This window comes from Macaca thibetana, chromosome Y (assembly GCF_024542745.1).
Source record: "Macaca thibetana thibetana isolate TM-01 chromosome Y, ASM2454274v1, whole genome shotgun sequence".
Classification (NCBI taxonomy): domain Eukaryota; kingdom Metazoa; phylum Chordata; class Mammalia; order Primates; family Cercopithecidae; genus Macaca; species Macaca thibetana.
In genome coordinates this window covers 13,332,069-13,353,032 of record NC_065599.1, presented here as the reverse complement: position 1 = coordinate 13,353,032, position 20,964 = coordinate 13,332,069, and the positions used below count along the sequence as shown (strand labels likewise).

The window sequence follows — 20,964 nt, the reverse complement described above, 5'->3', positions numbered from 1 at the left end:
AGAATACTGAATGTTCCCAACACAAAAAATGGTACAGGCTGGAGAAGATGGATATGCTAATTCCCGCGACCTGATCAGCATACATTACATGTATTGCAACTTTACTATGTGCCCCGTAATAATGTACAATTATTACATGACAATTAAAAAACATTTTAAATCAAAAATAAAATAATTTACTGTTTACTTTTAAAGTTTTACCTTGCAATTCCAGCTCAAATAATGCTTATTATTATTAATATTATATTTTATTTATCTATTTATTTTTTGAGACAGATTCTCACTCTGTCACCCTGGCTAGAGTATGGTGGCACGATCTCCGCTCTCTGCAACCTCTGCCTCCCTGGCTCAAGCAACTCTTGTGCCTCAGCCTCCTCAGTAGCTGGGATTACAGACATGTGCCATCATGCCCAGCTAATTTTTTTGTGTTTTTGGTAGAGACGGGCTCTTACCATGTTGCCCAGGCTGGTCTTGAACTCCTGGCCACAAGTGATCCACCTATTTCAGCCTCCCAAAGTGCTGGCATCACAGGAGTGAGCCACCACGCCCAGCCCAATGCTTACTATTTTCAAAACAAAATACAATAGAAAAGGCCGAAAATGAAATAGAAAGGCCCTGCCCTTGGTTTAATGTAAAATATAACTCTGATATCGCAGGAAACAGGCAGACACACTGGAAGGAGACCACATGGCTGTTTTTTAACATTTTAATTTAAACGTGTCAGCATTTGTCCAAATGAGATGATACAGGCTAGAATGCATGGCAGAATTCCAGACTGCACTCACTCCATGAGCCAACTCATCACTGCCTGGGAACATGAATTCTGGTCCTCAGAGAAGCTGACATTTTTTCCCTGAACATTCCTGTGGTCTCCCTCTGAAAGCCAATGACCATCCAACCCTGACTCACCTGAGACTGTAGTCATATGGCTATTTTAAATGAACCCCTGAAATATCCTATGAACATCGCCCTCTGAGACTGAAGATTATTAACCAACCACAAGGAAAGAGAAACAGCCCCTCCATCACATCTTGCACAAAAAAAATGCCACCACTAATGCCATAAATTCAGGTAGGTTCCTCTATCCAAAGGCTAAACTGCTTCAGGTGACCTAAAAAGTGGCCACTCCTCTCCACGTAAACACATCCAGCTGACACAGGCTAGAATCGAGTTCTCCCACAACCTTCCTATCCCATCTCTAATTTACTCTCTGCTTTTCCCTGGGATGTGCATGATAAATAAACCTTCCAAACACTTCAAAATCGCACTTTCCTCTCTTTATTACAACGACGCCCATTTTTAAGGACACTCTCGGTGGCCCCCGACAGCCACCTGTTGAGATACACAGCATACTGTGCCCATTGAATGAAGATACTTCTGACAATGAGGCTTTCTCGTGGAATAAAGTGTCCCATCTCATAAAACTGAGAATTCTCTGGAAAGAGCTGAGTGGAAATGACTTTGAGGAGCGCAGTGATTCACTAAGTTATTAAGAACTGAGGTAGTGAGGGTAGAGACCAAGCCAAGAGCAGTCAAAGGTGGACTGACTGCACCCTGACTTTTGTCATCAAGCAGAGAGCATCTCTAGATCCTGTTATCCTGAGCAAGTTGTTGCTCTAAATCGTTTGGGGACAAGCCCTTGATTCTTCTCAACCAGCAAGTGAATCGGTTTAGATCCCCTAAGCCACCTGCATCCCCCAAGCCACCTACAACCTTTCTTCCCTAAGTCCACAAGTAGAATTTCTGTCAACGCTCTAGGAAGTCCTGTTAGGATTTAAAGCAGAGAGACCACATCCGGGGCGTTTCTCGGATACGCTTCGCCAAGTCCAAATGAGAGTCAAAGTCACCATGTCTGAATGTTTCCTTAGCCCTACAGAAACGGATCTCCTTGGCAAAGCCTCAGAGGTGCTAAATACGTATATTAGTGTTGTTAGCTTAGTAATGGGAGGAAATTTGCAGTGAGGTTTAATTCTAAATAGGGTGGGTCTCATGGCACCTGTACAACACAGCTCCAGCGTACTTCAGAGGTCTTTCGGGCAACAGCAGACACCACCATCAAGGGTCTACTAGAATTTTATTACTGCTCACTTTTGCCAACAGGTTCAAGGGTAGAAGTGACCTCTGAAGAAAGCCCAGAAGGCATTGGTGGAGGGGTTGGGGCGAGGGGCATTAAGGTGGATTTCTATACTCTACGTTTTTTGTGTGAGGCACTCAAATGGATTAAGCATAAATAGAGGCACAAGGTTCAACAGCGTTTTCCTTTGAAAGGACCAGAGGAGATCTCCACGCAAGAGGATCACCCAACAGGACATTGTCTAACTATACACAACGCCCACCAGCTGCCGGATTACTGCAGGAACCGGTCCAGCTTCTCCTGGATGCGGGCAAACGCGTCCTTCCCCATGTAGTCGATACGGCCTTCCTCCCACTTCCTCCTCTCTTCCTCTGGGCTCAATTCCTTCACCTTCTCTTCGATGGAGATCTGGGAAACAGAGACGGCCAGGTCGACCTAGGGAAGATAATCAGTGGGAGATGGTTTTTGCAGCTGTCCGTTATGGAGGGAAAGACTCTGCTAAAACCATCCAGTGTGGGTTCTGCAAAGACGCATCTCAGTTCTCTAAAAGAGACTGCGAATCACTAGCACTTTGTTTTTAACGAGACAGGGTCTCACTCTGTCGTCCAGGCTGGAGTGCAGTGGTGCAGTCATAGCTCACTGCAGCCTCGACCTCCTGGGCTCAAGAGATCCTCCCACCTCTGCCGCCTCAGTAGCTGGGACTACAGTACACATCACCATGCCCAGCTAATTTTTGTATTTTTTGCACAGATGGGGTCTCATTATGTTGCGCAGGGTGGTCTTGAATTCCTGGGCTCAAGCAATCCTCTTGCCTTGGCCTCCCAATGAGCTGGGATTGCAGGCGTGAGCCTGCACACCCAGCAGCACTTTTCTTTTGAGCTAAATACACACTAGCTTTAGTTTAATATGCTTAGAAGATAATTTTTTTGCTTAAGTTTTCTTGAAATTTTTTTTTTTTTTTTTTTTTTTTTTTTGAGACAGAGTCTCGCTCTGTCGCCCAGGCTGGAGTGCAGTGGCCGGATCTCAGCTCACTGCAAGCTCCGCCTCCCGGGTCTACGCCATTCTCCGGCCTCAGCCTCCCGAGTAGCTGGGACTACAGGCACCCGCCACCTCACCTGGCTAGTTTTTTGTATTTTTTTAGTAGAGACGGGGTTTCACCGTATTAGCCAGGCTGGTCTCGATCTCCTGACCTTGTGATCCGCCCGTCTCGGCCTCCCAAAGTGCTGGGATTACAGGCTTGAGCCACCGCGCCCGGCCGTTTTCTTGAAATTTTATAAAATGTAATTGTATGTGTTCTTTTTCCTGAATTGTTTTCATTTCTAGCCACTAAACCATTTTAAACACACACACTACTTAGTACTGTCACCCACCAAAACTTCTGTTTTGTATGACAGTGAATAACCAAACTACGTTAAATGAAAAAAAAAAAAACTCACCTCACGTAAGTAAAGCCTATAATAATTTGGACTGCTTGGCAAAGGAATTTAAATAATAATTCTGATAGTTTTTTCAATGCAGAGTTTCTCCCTTCTTAAGGGACATACGAAAAAATAGATGAATATGCAAGCATGTAACAACACACACACACACACACACACACACACACACACACACACACTTTTGTTTGGCTTTCAGATGAGTCAACAAAAAGAATAAATACGTTTGCTTTAGACACTTCTTACCAAGAACTAGAAAAAGACTTTTAAAAATTTAAAGATGGTAACAATAATAGACACACACATCTATCTATCTATCTATCATCTATCTCATCTACCAACCATTTATTATCTATCATCTGTCTCATCTATCTACCTATGTTCTATCTATCCACTCATCCATCCATCCATCTGTCCATCCATTCTATTTATCAATAAATCATATCATCTATCACTCCATCGTCTATCTACCTATTTATCTATCTGTGATCTCTACCTATGTACTTTCTATCACTCTATCTATCCATCTATGCATCCATCCATCCATCTATCCATTCTATCTATCATCTATCACTCTATCATTTATCTGTTTATCTAAAATCTCTCTCTCTCTCTCTATCACTCTATCATTCATTTATCTATCATCTCTATTTATCTACTACCTATCATTTATCTCTTCTATATCTATGTATCTATTATCTAGATGTGAGGATGAATGGATATATAGATGAGATAGATGACAAATAGAAAACATATAGATAGCTGGGTGTGGTGGTTCACGTCTGTAATCCCAGCACTTTGGGAGGCCGAGGCGGGTGGATCAATTGAGGTCAGGAGTTCGAGACCAACCTGGCCAACATGGTGAAACCCCATCTCTACTAAAAATACAAAAATTAGCCAGGCTTGGTCATGGGCGACTGTAGTCCCCGCTACTCGGGAGGCTGAGTCAGGAGAATCACTTGAACCTGGGAAGCGGAGGTTGCAGTAAGCTGAGATCGCACCACTGCACTCCAGAATGGGCGACAGAGTGAGACTCCATCAAAAAAAAAGAAAAAGAAAAAAAAAGAAAACAGATAAGAGGTAGATAGATAGATACATGATATGTATAGAGATAGATATATAGAAAGATATATTTGAGTTTTTACACCATGAGTATATACTACTTTCTTCTCTAATTACTTGCCACAGTGTTTTTAAAAGGTTTTTACATATAAGATTCTGCCTTCCACACTCATTCCCATATATTTATTTTATTTAAAGACAGCTATCCTGTTGATTAAGGTGATAGCAAGAGTTAACAAATACATTTAAAAGTCCACTTCAGGATACTGCAGCATTTCTCCCCTCTAAGGCACTTGCATTATAGATCTATTCAGTTCCTGAGAATGAAATGTTTCTGGAATTAACAGGACCTACAGCACCCAACCCCATACTAGTTTTCAAGACAAAATAGCACAGTGATTGTGACATTTCTGCTAACAAGAGATGAGTATCCAAGAAAACAACAAGCTGCTCCAATGTGATGAATTAGGGTATTATACAAGATACTAAATAAAGGTCCCCTAGAGGACAGTGTGGACACACAGGAGAAGAAGGTCAAAGTGCCCCAGTTTAGCAAATCAATGACTGAAATTTTCCTCATCTTTATGAGCCAAGCACTAACTAGGGCTTTCCCTAGACCACTCTCCTTTTTAATACCCCTCCTTCCAATTCTGTGAGGCGGGCAGCCCAGCCTCCACCTCATGAGCACTGAAGCAAAGTAGTGAACTCAGGCTGGGCGCGGTGGCTCATGCCTGTAATCCCAGCACTTTGAGAGGCCAAAAAAGGAGGATCACGTGAGGCCAGCTGTTTGAGACCAGCCTGGATAGCATAGTGAAACCCCAACTCTACAAAAAATAAAAATAAAAAATTAGCTGGTTGCAGTGGCCCATGCCTATAGTCCCATTTCCTTGGAAGGCTGAGGCAGGAGGATTGTTTAGCTATGATCATGCCACTGCACTCCAGCCTGGGCTACAGAGCAAGACCCTGTCTCTGAATAATAATAATAATAATTTATAAAAAGAAAAAGTAATGAACTCACCCAGGATCCCAAACCTATCACATGGCTGAGCTGTCCAACGTAGGTCTACCCAACCTCACACTGATGCCCTGTCACCCACTAATAACTACAGATTCAATTCATAGAGCCTCAAATGATGACCACAAGGGTGGAACATGCCGAAGGGATACATTCACATGTTTATAAGAAATCTTGACCTCAACCAATAGCTCTAGAAATTAAGTTCGAAATGCTGCATTTGAACATTAACCAAGTAAGAATGAGGAAAAAAACTTTCACATTTTCTCCAAGGGTGGCTGTCCAGGGAAGGCATTTAGCCAACAAAAACATTTATGATATAGTAGGTCACATTCTAAAGTATGCGTTCAATACCAACTTTCAGTCTAGACCTAAACCTAGCTCTAGAGCTGTATTGATTATTACTTAAAGACCAAATGGCATTATTAGATCATGCTTAAAGAGAAAGAGAAAACGTTAGCAACTGCTTTCATTAAATGCATTCATGGAGAGAATGTAGTTGAAGATGAGAACATCTCTAAGAGGAAGGAACAGAAAGCATGCATCTCTCATTTCACCCCGAAAGAAGAAATCATTTGCATGCCCCATTTGGATTCGAACATTTGCATGCCCCACTCCCTCCAATTTTCAGCTTTTAATCTCTTCATTTCAGAAAATGGATTGCTATGCATTAATTACCATAGTCCCTCAGCTTCCCTCCTGATCACTTTTGCAGAACAGTTTTTAAAGAGAGAAAAGGTGTGATGATCAGACTTGAAGATGGCAAAAGAGAGTCAGCCGATCACCCCAGGCAAACGCCAGAGAGAAGACAGAAGAATCAGAGGCAGGGGAAGAGGAAAGTCGATTCTTATCTTTTGTTAAATGAGGCTGAAAAATTAACAGCTGTTGTGTGCATGCAGTTGACCTCAGTGACGGTAGATGGCCCCCACCGGGAGCCTTGGGCAAGGGGAAGAATTTGGATACCACCTCCAGTGCATCCTGCAGACTGGGGTCCCTGATGGTCTCAGCAGGGAGTTCCTGGCTTGGTTCAAAGGTTTCCTCGGATGGGAGACTTTCGACTTTATTTGCTGGCTGCTAAAACATAACCATTCAATCATTAGTCTGCGGTGGGCTGCAGGGAACTGTAGCTCTAATCTAAATGACGAAGAACTCTTTATCCTGGGGTAAAATAAAATCAAATTATTGGGTTGAGGCCAGGCGTGGTGGCTCATGCCTGTAATCCCAGCATTTTAGAAGGCCAAGGCAGGAGGATTGCCTGAGCCCAGGAGTTCAAGACCAGCCTCAGCAAAATAGCAAGAACCCATCTTTATTATAATTAACTTTTTTTTTTTTTGGATACGGAGTCTCGCTCTGTTGCCCAGGCTGGAGTACAGTGGCGTGATCTCAGCTCACTGCAAGCTCCGCCTCCCGAGTTCATGCCATTCTCCTGCCTCGGCCTCCCGAGTAGCTGGGACTACAGGCGCCTGCCACCACGCTCAGCTAATTTTTTATATTTTTAGTAGAGACGGGGTTTCACTGTGTTAGCCAGGATGGTCTCGATCTCCTGACCTTATGATCCACCCACCTCGGCCTCCCAAAGTGCCGGAATTACAGGCGTGAGCCACCGCACCTGGCCCTATAATTAACTTTTTTAAAAAAATTAATGGGCTGCGCTCGATCTTTTTTTCTGGGAATGCTAAAAATAGCTCACCTTCTCTCCCCTCACTTTTTCTGAGCCATCCACTACGTCTCAGACAAGAGGAGATGCTACAAGTTCTTATGCAATTCCTGAAAGTTAAATTTTCAGAGAGAGATTTGACTTGTTTATACCAAATGCCTACAGAAGCATTTTACTAAGATAGTCTCTCTGAGAGTTTTAAAAAAAAGGGGGGTGTCCATAAAGCCACTTTTCTGATGATATATGGCAATAAAAGCCCAGATTCATAAGGGTAAATTTAGGGACAAAAAGAATTAAAATAAAATCCATAGTCACGGAATACTGGTTTTAGACATGGTGCAAGTCCTATCAAAAGTTTAAAAAAATTAATGGAGACATAGATGACATCTTGATGCTATATCTTTTTCTTACTAATTTTTTTTAAGCAAAGTGGAAGAGAATAACAAAATGACCAAAAAGAAACGCCCACAGTAAGTTCGAAAAGACAGCCAGATTCCTTATCCAGCTGCATAATAGAGAAATAGACTAATTACAACACAACTTATTCCAGGTGGGAGAACCCATTCAAAAAAGAAAATGGGAGGAATTTTTAAAAGCATATGGCCCCCACTGGTATGTAATGGTGATAGACACTGTGAGAAAATAACAAGCAACAAGAGAGCTGGCCATGTGTAGGTCATATAGATGAGGAATACCAAGGTGGTTTCAGTCTCTGTGAAGTCTGCAAGCTGAGGGGAAGGCTGGGACAGTGGGTCACAGGTTATCACGGCAGGAGTCTCAATTTCAGGACAATCTATCATCTGTTATAAAGAAAGAGCAAAGGCAAGTTAAGTCAAACCTTCGTGCAAATAAATGCAACTTAATTGAAAACACCCACTCTATTTTTTTCTGCCTCCATGGTGCAAATACAACTTGATACGGGATAGGTCTGGGGCAAGGTGACACGCTCACCAATACCTGTCTTCGTTTCTTCTTCTTCTTCTCGGGCTAATGTCCAAGTGCATTTTGTGATCTCCTTGCACCTGGACAGGACCATGGAAGTGATTCTCACAAGCAGATTGAGTGAATGCGAGGAGGTGATGTGAGTCACCTCTGGGCTGGGCAATGACAGGAATAAGATATCCCTATCCTCTCTTCTTCCACCAGCCAGGTGAAAAACAAGATCCCTCCACCCTCTCTGAACTGGGCCTCCATAAGAAAATAAAACCAAACACAGAACAAATCAGGTGACTCTTCTCTCAACTCTCCCAAGGATGGTCCATATCTAACACCATTCTAGATGTGGAGGAGATAACTTAATGCATTATGTACAATGGCTGCCATCAGCAACAGTGCCTAATCCTCCCAAGGAGTCTCACTTGAGAAGAGCTGCCCTAGAAGGTGGTGCACAATAGGAGCATCCTGGATCCCTGAAAGACTGCATGGAGTAGAGGATACCTTGGCCACCCCAACTGGCTGTGATACAAATGAGAAATAAACTTTTACATATTTGGGGGCTGTTTGTTATAGCAGCTAGCCTACCTTGACAAATACAGGGTCAAGAAGCAAACCTGTGTCCAAACACTGGGGCCTCCATCAGGTCAGGTCACAAAGCAGTTAGCTTAATGAGTGTGAGCAACAGAGATCACAGAATACTGACATCCTCATTGAAAACACACTGTGGAATTCTTGGGGGTGGATAGGGTTGAGCCTCAACATGAGCCCCTGTTGGCTGCACCAGGCCAACTTAAGAGAATTGTAATCCTTCAAATGCAGACTCCCAGGCCATGGTCCCAGAGATTTTGAGTGATGTCAGCTGGGGTGGAGATCAGTCACTTGGATACTCAGCTCCCAAATTTCTGATCCTAGCATTCCCTTTTAGGAGAATGTCCAGTTCATTCTCCTAATTGAGGCATGAATGTATGCATTTCACAGGTGTTTATGGAGCGGTAGGTAGTGAAGATTAAACAGTGGCCTATACAGATACGATCTGCACCTTCATGAAGCTTACTGTCAAAGAAGACAGAAAATCAACAAATAACAAATATAAAATGGTAAGCCATGAGAAATTCTAGGAAAGAAAATGGTTATCAATTCTAGGAAAGAAAATGTTATCAAGAAACCTCACCTGGTCTAAAGGGGGAGACACTCCTGGAGGAGTAATACCTAAAATGAAGCCTGAAGGACGAGTAGAAGCCAATGATGTAGAATGACTGGAAATGCAGTAAGAAGAAGAACATGCTGAAAAATGCATGTGAAAGCAGATCAGCATGTGCAATGCCCTAAGGCAAAGGAACAGAAGCACAGAAATAGAAAAAAGGTATAAAAACTGGACACCCCCCAAAGTCATTATTAGTGGGATTTAGTGAAACTTTAAGATGTAAAAGAGAACACTGTAATCATGAACGTTTTAAAAAATTTGACCATTTTAACTCATAATCACGAAAGTGCAATTTATTTTATTTATTTATTTATTTATTTATTTATTTATTTATTTATTTACTTTTGAGACAGAGTCACCCAGGCTGGAGTGCAGTGGTGCAATCTCGGCTCACTGCAACCTCTGCCTCCCGGGTTCAAGTGATTATCCTGCCTCAGCCTCCCGAGTAGCTGAGATTACAGGCACGCATCACCAAACCCAGCTAATTTTTTTGTGTATTTTTCATAGAGACGGGGTTTCACCATGTTGGCCAGTCTGGTCTTGAACTCCTGACCTCAAGTGATCTGCCTGCCTCGGCCTCCCAAAGTACTGGGATTACAAGTGAGAGTCACCATGCCCAACCTATGAAAGCGCAATTTAAATAACTCACAGAGGAATAGAGTGGAACAGTAGTTGCCAGGGGCCGGTGTGGGGAGCTTAGAATGAAGATAAGTTAGTGAAGGAATGAATATGAAGTTTTAGTTATACAAGATAAGTAAGTTTTGGGGATCTAACGTACAGCATGGTGACCACAGATCACAATATAGGATTGTATACTTAAAATTTGCTATGAGAGTAGATCTTACATGTTCTCATTACCAAGAACGGCAGCAGGGAGAGGAGGGGGAGGAGGAGGAGGAGGAGGAGGAGGGGGAGGAGGCGGAGGAGGAGAAAACAGCATTTATGTGAGGTGATGAAAATGTTAATTAGCTTGATGCAGTGATTGTTTCACAATGTACACATACAACAAAGCATCAAATTCTACTCCTTAAATACATACCAATTTTCATTTGTCAGTGGTACCTCAATACAGCTGGAGAGAAATTTTTAAAAATTGACATTAAATAAAATATGGGCTTCTTCTTTCAGATCTCAGCTATGTATGTAAAATCCAAACATAAAATTAAGTTCTAAGAATTATGGTGTAATACAAAATTCTAAGTTGTCAAAGACATCAGAAAACCATGATAACAGGACTCCTTTTTTAGTAGATGCTCATGGCTGGGTGCTGAATGACACTCATAAGCTTCTCAGCCATGATTCCTTTTAATCCCCACAGCCCTATGAGGCAGACAGGTTGAGCCTTCCCTCTTACTGCTGCAAAGTTTAATCTGTAGACAGAGATACTGTCCAACATACGAGAGCACACGAGAACACACGAGAGCTAGCAAGTGAGAGAGCGGGATTTGGGTATGTGCCTCTGTGTCTGCCAAGCCTTGCCCTTCGGCTGTATGCAATGTACATGATTTTCCAGGGTCTGCAAAACACCAAAATGGGTCTTGGGAAAAAATGATGAATGCAATAACTGCATTATCATAAACCATATGAATCCCATAAAAATGAATAATTTCTTTCTTCAACCAGGGCTGGTAGAGGGATGTCCTGGATTTGAATACTGACACATCAAGGAAAAGGACCTGGAGAAATGACTCGCTGAGTCATGGGGCTTTCAGTGAGATGTCGCACAGACACTTATTGTGATGGATAAATGAAGCAGCCAGACAGGCAAAGAAGAAGTGCTCAAAACACAACTCCTTAAATTGGATTAGGGAAAATGTCAATCTGTTTCTGTAATCTAATTTCTCCCAACAATAAACATATAAATAAATTCCACGGGGCCGATCATGAAGTATAATCCTTCCTTGGAAGGGATTTAACTCCGGGTTATATGTTTGATTACAAAGGATGAAATAATGATGGACGTTCTCAGCTTGCCTTCTGCAGATGTGTTAATCTTATGAATTCAAACGAGGAAGAGAAGCAGCTCAGCCAGCCCTTGCTAATGTTTCTAATCAAGACCCACGGGCTTACTTAACAATTAATATTAACGACTGAAACATAAACCAACATTTATGAATAAATATGGCCATTATTTTTACTAGTAAAAAGTAGAAACTTCCTCCTTGCGTATCATGCAGAGAGAAATTTTAAGATGAGAATGCAGCAATCTCAAAGTCTGCTCTTAAGAACATTTTTGGCAAGCTTGTGAACGCATGAATATAAAATGTGACTTTTACAAACTGCATTTCTTTTTATCCTTAGGTAATAACTGTTCTACTGATTTAATCCCCTAAAAGCCTGACTGAAGATGGGGTCACCTTGAAAGAAGAGACTCTGAAACTGGAGGCAGGCCAGAGAAGAATTCTCAGCTCATTGGAGAGAGAGGCTGAGATATGCAGAGATGCTTAAAACGAAATGCTCTGTCTGGGAAGATGAAAGCTGAGAGAGGACATCGTAAAGGCAGAGGAGGCAGGGAATAGATAGACAACAGATACACAACGTTCCAGTACACGATCCAAGGAGATAATATTCACAGCAAAAAATGAAGCACTCCTTTGCATTATGGGCTATACATTTGTGAAGGTTATTACTGCCGGAGGTGGTAAATGCTAAAAATACAAATATATATGCATCAGTTCAGGAACTGAAATGAGATTTTTTCCACTTTCAGCAATTGGTGAAGCTGTTGTTTCACAGTAAGTCTTCTGCCAAAAATACCTAAAAAGGCTGCACAAATAATGTATATAGAATTTTTTTTTTTTTTTTTTTTTTTTTTTTTTTTGAGACATAGTCTTGCTCTGTTGCCCAGGCTGGAGTGCAGTGGCGCCACCTCGGCTCACTGCCACATGTCCCTCCTGGGTTCAAGCGATTCTCCTGCCTCGGCTTCCCGAGTAGCTGGGATTACAGGCACATGCCACCACGCCTGGCCAGTTTTCGTATTTTTAGTAGAGATGGGGTCTCACCATGTTGGCCAGGCTGGTCTCGAACTCCTGACCTCAGGTGATCTGCCTGCCTTGGCCTCACAAATTGCTGGCATTACAGGTGTGAGCCACCACACCTGGTCTAGAATTTTGTTTTTTAAGTACATCAGAGAGCTACTAAAGCAGCACAAAATTAAGAGTGAAGATGTCAGAGACAAACAGAAGAGGTAAACATTACATTTGGTACCTTACTTCCACTCAGGGCAAATAAGAGGCTGGGAAGCTGAGAAACTAAGCAGAGTTGCCAGCAGTGCTAGGAGGCTGAGGGGCCCATAACTATCAATAATCAGGACAGACGAGGGACCCCGGTACACACCACAAGCTTTTATTTGTGGCGTCGTTGAGAGGAGAACCAGAAATAGACTGGTCCTCACAAACACTGAAGCCCGATTTCCCTCCAGCTCAGCCCCAGATAGGGTCTGGGCAAACTACGTGAGGGTATGAACAAATCACATCAAATCACATGAATTAAAACAAATCCTCTTTGGGTTATGATAATATGATTCAGAGCTACACATTGTCCTTGCAATTTTTTTTCATTTACCCTGTCTGGTTGTCAATTAAAAAATTAACTATCACACAACAAGAAAAGACCAAATGAGTGAAAATCAAGAGCAAACAAAAGTAAACAACAAAACCAAACCCACCTGAAACCACCCAGATATGTAATTTATCAGACATGGACTATAATTAAATGTGAGAAATACCTTAAATAAAGTGGGGAAAAAGATAAAAATATTCAAGGTAGTATTGAAACTACGTTGATGTTAATTTGATGTTAATTTGAACTAAAAATCTGATGTTAATTTGAACTAAAAACATAATAACTGAAACTAGAATGTGGGTTTAACAACAGATTAGACATAGCCAAAGAGATCAGTTAACTAGAAAATAAGTCAGTAGACTGAAGTATGGGGAGAAAGATTGACAGAAAATGCAGATAACTGTGTCATAGATATACGGGACACAGTCAACAGTTCTACACATGCCAGTAGAGGCAGGGCGTGGTTGCTCATGCCTGTAATGCCAGGACTTTGGGAGGCTGAGGCAGGTGGATCACCTGAGGTCAGGAGTTCGAGACCAGCCTGGCCAACATGCTGAAAACCCGGCTCTATTATAAATACAAAAAATTACCCAGGTGTACTGGCGGGTGCCTGTAGTCCCAGCTACTTGGGAGGCTGAGGCAGGAGAATTGCTTGAACCCAGGAGGTGGAGGCTTCAGTGAGCCGAGATCGCACCAGTGCACTCTAGCCTGGATGACAGAGCGAGTCTCTGTCTCAAAAAATAAATTAATTTAAAAAAAAAAGTAGGGCATACTTCAACAAAAAAGTATATTATAAATAAAATAAGATGTGCTACAAACAAGAGTAAAAAAACTTGATAGCTTAAAAAAAAACTGAAGGACATCTGTGATCTTTTAATTGACTACATTTCCCTACCCCAAATACTGGAAGACAAAACACTGGAGAAGATACTAATTGCAACTTTTTCCTTAATACATTAATGTATGTGGAAAAAATTAATATTCAGCTTTACTTTTAAAAACACAGATCTGGGGCAGGCACGGTGGCTGACGCCTGTAATTTCAACACTTTGGGAGGCCGAGATGAGCAGATCACTAGAGCCCAGGAGTTTAAGACTAGCCTGGGCAACATGGTGAAACCCGTCTCTACAAAAAATACAAACTATCAGCCAGGCGTGGTGGCACCTCTTGTAGTCCCGGCTACCTGGGAGGAGGTGGGAGGATCAGTTGAGTCCAGGAGGTCAAGGCTGCAGTGAGCCCAGATCGTGCCGCTGCACTCCAGCCTGGGCAACAGAGCGAGACCCTGTCTCAAAAACAACAACAACAACAAAACCAAAACACGTCAACCTTGCCATCATTATATATACCAAAGGAGCTACTGGACTAAAGAGCTCCAGACGTACACTCAGCTTTTATGACGTTACTGCGATTTATGAAAATCACCTTTTATTTTTAAATCTGTGTTTCAGCTCCCCTAAATAAAATACCCAGAGTAACTCAGTAAACGGACAGCAGGTGACAGTGATGTTGCACAACTCATTTCAAAGACCACCTGGGGTGCGAATTAATGAAATGGAATTTCTCCTGATATCCACGGAGGATTGGTTCCAGGACCTCCTGGGGATACCAAAATCCACGGATGCTGAAGTGTCTGATACAAGATGGAATTGTGTTTGCACATAACCAATGCACATCCTCCCACAGACTTTAAATCATCTCTAGGTTAATTGCCATACCTATTACAATGCACATGCTGTGTTAATACTTGCTATGTCGTATTGTTTAGGGAATAATAACAAGAGAAAAAAGTCTGTGCATGTTCAGCGCAGATGCAATTTTGTTTTCCCCAATATTTTCGATCCAAGCTTGGTTGAATCCACAGATACGGAACCCATAGATGCGGAGGGTGAGCTATATATCAGATACCGTATAGACAGCATCCCTCCCTTTTTTTTTTAAGATGTTCAGAAATATTTATTGATTTATCCAAAGTCACAAAACTAGTATACAAAACAGCTCAAATTTTCAACTCCTTGTTCAGTGTTATTAAATATTATCTTGGAAAATGTGACAGTAATATAATAATCTCCAATCAATCAACATACCTTTTGTTAAATAGAGTTTTGTTTTGTTTTGTTTTTACTTTAGGTTCCGGGATACATGTGCAGGACGTGCAGGTGTGTTACACAGGTGTACGTGTGCCATGGTGGTTTGCTGCACCCGTCAACCCGTCATCTAGCTTTCAAGCCCCGCATGCATTAGCTATTTGTCCGGACTCTCTCCCTCCCCTCTCTCCCCAGTCCCTTCCCTTTAAAAGCCTGAAGACTTCATTGTTTTTAGAAAAATACCCTCATCAGAAAATATATAGACCATAACAAATGTTTTTAGGTCAATTTCCCCAACCCACTATTCACCTACATTAGGATGGAGAGGTGGGGAGAATGGGGAATGAGATCGAAGGATGAAATTATGTGGACACAGGAACTCCAAAATACCTTTTTTTTTTTTTTTTTTTTTTTTTTTGAGACAGAGTCTCACTCTGTTGCCCAGGCTGGAGCGCACTGGCACGATCTCAGCTCACTGCAACCTCCACCTCTCGGGTTCAAGCAATTTCCGGCTAATTTTTGTATTTTTAATAGAGACGGGGTTTCACCGTATCAGCCAGGCTGGTCTCAAACTCCTGAGCTCAAGTGAACTGCCTGCGTCAGCCTACCAACATGCTAGGATTACAGGTGTGAGCCACCGTGCCCTGCCCAAAATACCTTTTTTGTTAGTATTCTTTTTATTCTGTCAGGGTTTTTTGTATCTGTGTTGCAGTCAGCCAACATAACACTCCCCAGTTATTTAAGGTTATGCTTATATTTCTTTTTCTTTTTTTGAGACTGAGTTTTGCTCTGTTGCCCAGGCTGGAGTGCAGTGGTGTGATCTCAGCTCACTGCAACCTCCGCCTCCCAAGTTGAAGCCATTTTCCTGCTTCGGCCTCCCAAGTAGCTGGGATTACAGGTACACGCCATCACACCCGGCTAATTTTTGTATTTTTAGTAGAGACGGAGTTTCACCGTGTTGGCCAGGCTGGTCTTGAACTCCTGAGCTCAAGTGATCTGCCCGCCTTGGCCTCCCAAAGTGTTGGGATTACAGACGTGAGCCACTGCACCTGGTCTAAATGCATTTTTGACTTAAGATATTTTCAGTTTACGATGGGTTTGTTGGGATGTAAACCAACTGTAAATCGAAGATCATGTGTATTTAAACAGCTTTGGTTTCACCTCCACCTTTTCCTCCCACTCCTGAATCTATTTGAATTTCTCTTCCTTTCTGCTAAACATTTGAGCGGGTCTCGCAGTCTTCTACACACTGGGTCTCCAATGCCTGGGTGTCCCCTCCTTTCCCTAGGACCTACGCAGGCGTCCCTGCTCCTGCTGTAACTAAACATTTCAGTGTCCAAGTCTGAGGCCAGTGTGACCTCTCCCTGCCTCCCCTTCACGCCGTGCCTGGGGCCGCTTGCAGGGCGGACAGATCCCTCCTTCACTTCATCACTTTCCTACGGATCAAATTCCATCTGAGCTGGATCTGTCTGTTTCCGTCTCCCTTGCTGCCCCCTCTGCGATGTGCAAGTGCAGTTTATTCATTTAAGGGCCTGTAGTTGGGTACTGCACTATCATCTTCCATTGATGCTTTTGAAGCCCAAGGGTGGGCATGACGGTGGGCTGGAGGGAGGGTGAGGCTGGGCATAGCCTCTGAGATGGGAGATACAGGCTCTGCAATCACTTTTGAGAACTGCTTAAATACCCTAAACAAAGTACGCTCAGCCCAGCTGAGGGTCATCTCCGCTCACCTTACCCTTGGCCTTGAGCTCATGCTCAGACAGACAGCAGAAGGGCCACCTACTGTCCCCAGCACTACCCGGACAGGGACAGCTTCCACCTGCAAGGGTGATCTTCATCTCCTCCTGGGTCTTGTTCCGGGCCCTGGAAACTGGCGATTCTCCAATTCTTGAGAAATGTTTTCCCGCCCTCCTCCTTTCTGCACTATTGCCCCTTGAGGATGGGGTGGGGATTTGGAGCCATGCCAAAAACGTCCAACGGGCACTGCAATCTCTTGCTGCGGATGAGACCAGCTGATGGTCTTCTCGTGGCTGCTGGCTGTTGAACATACTTTTTTTTTTTATAATTACTTTTTAAAAATTGACACATAATGATTGTACATATTTATGGGGTACACAGGGATGGTTCAATACCTACAAGGTTCAGTGATCCTGTCAGGGTAATTAGCATATCCACCATGTCAAATATGTATCATTTCTTTCTTTTGGGAACATACGACATCCTCCTTCCAGCTATTTGAAACTATAGATTACTGTTGGCTACAGTCATCCTACAGGGCTATAGAATATGACAACATATTCCTCTTGTCTAGCTGTAATTTTGTATCCTTTAACAAATCTCTCCCTATCTTCTCCTTCCCCCACCTTTCCTAGTCTCTAGTACATTCTATTCTACTTTTTACTTCTATTTTTTTTTTTTGAGACAGAGTCTCGTTCTGCTGCCCAGGCTGGAGTGCAGCAGCATGATCTCGGCTCACTGCAGCCTCAACCTCCCAGGTTCAAGCGATCCTCCCACCTCAGCCTTGCGAGTAGCTGGGACCACCGGCAAGTACCACACACTCAGCTAATTTTTGTATTTTTTTGTAGAGACAGGGTTTTGCTATGTTGCTCAGGCTGGTCTCAAACTCCTGATCTCAAGCAATCATCCTGCCTCAGCCTCCCAAAGTGCAGGGATTACAGGAGTGAGCCACTATGCCTGGTCTTACTTTTTACTTCTGTGAGATTAAATGTTTTTAGCTTCCACAGATGAGTGAGAACATGTGGTGTTTAACTCTCTGTTTCTGGCTTATTTCACCTATCATAATGTCCTCTATTTCCATCCATGTTGCCGCAAATGATGAATTTCCTTCTTTTTTATGGCTGAATAGTATTCCATGGTATATCTATACACAGCATTTTCTTTATCCATTCATCCTTTGACAAACAATTGGGTTGAATCTGTATCTTGCCTGTTGTGAATAAACTGCAAAAACATGGACGGGGGGCAGATGTCCCTTCATATACTAATTTCCTTTCCTTTAGATAAATGCCCAGTAGTGTGATGGCCGGATCATGTGGTAGTTCTATTTGTAGTTTTCTGAGGAACCTTCATACTCTTGTCCATCCTGGCTGTGCTTATTTTTAATCCCCATCTACAGTGGAGAAGAGTTTCCCTTTCTCCACATCTTCACCAGCATTGGTTATTTTTTGTCTTTTTGATAATAGACACCACCTAACTGGGGTGAAATGAATGTGCTTTTGTGTCTTTGCTCATCTCCTTGGACATCACGGCAGGATAATCCTCAATTCTGTCATCATGAAGCCCCAATCCCTCCTCAGAAGCCCCCATCCCTCCACGGGAAAGGCTCTCCTTGGTTTGGCTTGACTGGCTCTGATTGAAATGTGGCTCACGGACGGACAAACACGAAGCTACATATCTATTCTTTAAGTTGCCACCTCATTGACAATTACGAATCCCTAGCAAAAGTAGAAGTGACTTATGTCAAGAAAAATCCACGGCAACAATTCCATTGAGATTAATATGAATTGAGCATGATGGGCACTGTTTTAGAGAAAGCAAAGTGCTAAGTGCTCTCACTCTGGAAATGGTCCTGTTTTTGCAGAGACTGGCATGGCTACAACTTGGGCTGGAGCTGGGACTGGAGCGTCCTGACTGTTTTCACTTTTGGAGTCTCTGGAAAACCACTGTTTGCCCTGGGAAGCTTGTTTTCAGGGGCTGTGACAATCCATGGAAATCCCTCAAGGGGCTGAGGGGTAGAGAATACACACTTGCTTCTGAAAGAGGGTGGCTGCCCTTACGAATGAGGCAGTGCCCACCGTGGTTCAGAATAAACTTTTAAGAACGCTTGTAATGGCCAGGTGTGGTAGCTCACCCCTGTAATCCCAGAACTTTGGGAGGCTGAGGCAGGTGGATCACTTGAAGCCAGGAGTTCAAGAACAGCCTGGCCAACATGGTGAAACCTGGTCTTTACTAAAAATACAAAAACTAGCTGGATGTGGTGGCCCATGCTTATCCATCTACTAAGGAAGCTGAGGCAGAAGAATTGCTTGGACTCGGGAGGTGGAGGTTGCAGTGAGCTGCTGAGATCGCGCCATTGCACTTCAGCCTGGGCGATGGAGTGAGACTCCGTCTCAAAACAAACAAAAAGAAAAAAGAAAAAAAGAAGAATGCTTTTAAGATCATTTGCAAAAACACAGTCCTTTAAAATGATCCTTATTCAGAGAAACCTCAGGCCACAGTTTGCAAAACCACTAATGTACAAGATTCAGTGACAGAATAAGATTAAAATTACATAACCGGAAATCAGAAAGATGGTTTGACAACCGTTTTCTGAGGACTCAATAGAGTCTTGTGAAGAAAATAAATCTTGGAACCCCAATATCACTAACCAGGGAAAAGTCCAGCGGGGAGCTGCTTAGGGCCTCTGCCTCCCATTCCTTTCAGTCACCCCTCTGCTCACAGAGATGAATGCATATCTGATTGCCTCCTTTGGAAAGGCCAATCAGAAGCTAAAAAAAAAAAAAAAGCAACCATTTGCCTCTATCTTATGACCTGGAAGCCCCCTCCCCACTTTGAGTTGTCCCACCTTTCCGGACTGAACCAATGTACTTCTTAAACATATCTCATGACTCTCTAAAAGGTATAAAAGCAAGCTGTGCCCCGAGCACCTTGGGCACATGTCGTCAGGACCTCCTGAGGCTGTGTCACGGGTGTGTCCTTAACCTTGGCAAAATACACTTCCTAAATCTTTTTTACGAAGCATTCAATAATATTTCTTTTTTAGGCGAGGAGTTTGAGCATTCAATTGTTTTCAACACACATCAACAGGGGATCAGAGTTCCCCTTTATTGGCATTAAGGTGCTGTAATGCACATAAAAGCAAGAGCCTTGAATGCCACAGCATTCTCGGATACTCTTTGGTTTAGTCTAAACTTGGTTGCCTACTAAACATTTAATGTAAATGCGATTTTTCCTTAGACATTCTGATACGAGCACGGCTCAGCACGATTGCAGCCGTTTTGCACATCATGTAAGAGCTCAACCGATGGAATTCTTCACATTCCAGCAGGAACAAGCAGAGGCCCTTGACTTTACTCACATGAGGGACGTCCTGCGGCCAGACCCAGGCTATGGCGTGCTCAGGGCACACCGCAAGGAATGAAAAACCAGAAAAGCGAATTTTACACCTCCTCAGCCTTCACCATCTGAACCTAAACATCTTTTCAACGTGTTTGGGTCAATGTGAAATCAGCACTCCGACATTATTAATGCATAAAGTTGCCAGAGCATCATTTACGCCATAGTACAGTGAAGCGTGTGGTGTCTTCCGCAGCAATGTGTGCAAAACGCAAAGGTCACTGGTTTATAAGCAACAAGAAACAGCTCTCCCGGAGCTATCTGAAATCCACAGACAAGAATCGCTTTCCTTCAGCCCAGTCCCCAGACCCTTCCCTAAGTATGATCTCAAAATAATTCCGTTGAGAAACTTGTTAGGATGAGTGGTAAAGATTTAAAACAAGAATTTTTTTTTTTTTTTTTTTTAAATTTGAGACAGTGTCTACTCTGTCACCCAGGCTGGAGTGAACCGGTGAGATTATAGCTCACTACAGCCTCAACCTCCAAGGCTCAAGTGTTCCTCCTGCCTCAGCCCCCCAAGTAGCTGGGACTACAGGTGCACACATCCACGCCCAGCTAATTGTTTTACTTTTTTTGTAGAGATGAGGTCTCAGTGTGTTGCCAGCTGGTCTCATACTCCTGGGCTCAAGCAGTCCTCCCACCTCAGCCTTCCAAAGTGTTAGGATTACAGGTGTGAGTCACCATGCCTGGCCCCAAGAAATCTTTAAACACAAGATATTATTCCAAAGTATTCGCCTAGAAATTGGAGCTGGAGAAATGACGGCCTCCATTATTTGTTTTGCAAGGTGTATTTTCA

General features: G+C 43.0%; 1 protein-coding gene across 14 annotated transcripts in view; it reads right to left on the bottom strand.

Moving 5' to 3' along the window:
* Window positions 1–688: 688 nt before the first annotated feature.
* Window positions 689–20,964, bottom strand: part of LOC126947228 (glycogenin-2) — a 53,625-nt gene continuing 33,349 nt past the window's right edge. For 2 of the 14 annotated variants that reach the window (XM_050777943.1, XM_050777939.1), the window contains 3 exons: window positions 7,940–8,044; window positions 6,554–6,661; window positions 689–2,509 (listed from right to left, as the gene is read on the bottom strand). In XM_050777943.1, coding sequence (XP_050633900.1) covers window positions 2,348–2,509; window positions 6,554–6,661; window positions 7,940–8,044 — 375 coding nt within the window. In that variant the 3' untranslated portion in view covers window positions 689–2,347. Of the gene's footprint in view, window positions 2,510–5,573; window positions 6,662–7,277; window positions 7,355–7,939; window positions 8,045–20,964 lie in introns of those variants that run through there. The other 12 variants (XM_050777940.1, XM_050777944.1, XM_050777933.1 and 9 more) reach the window with 8 other exon arrangements.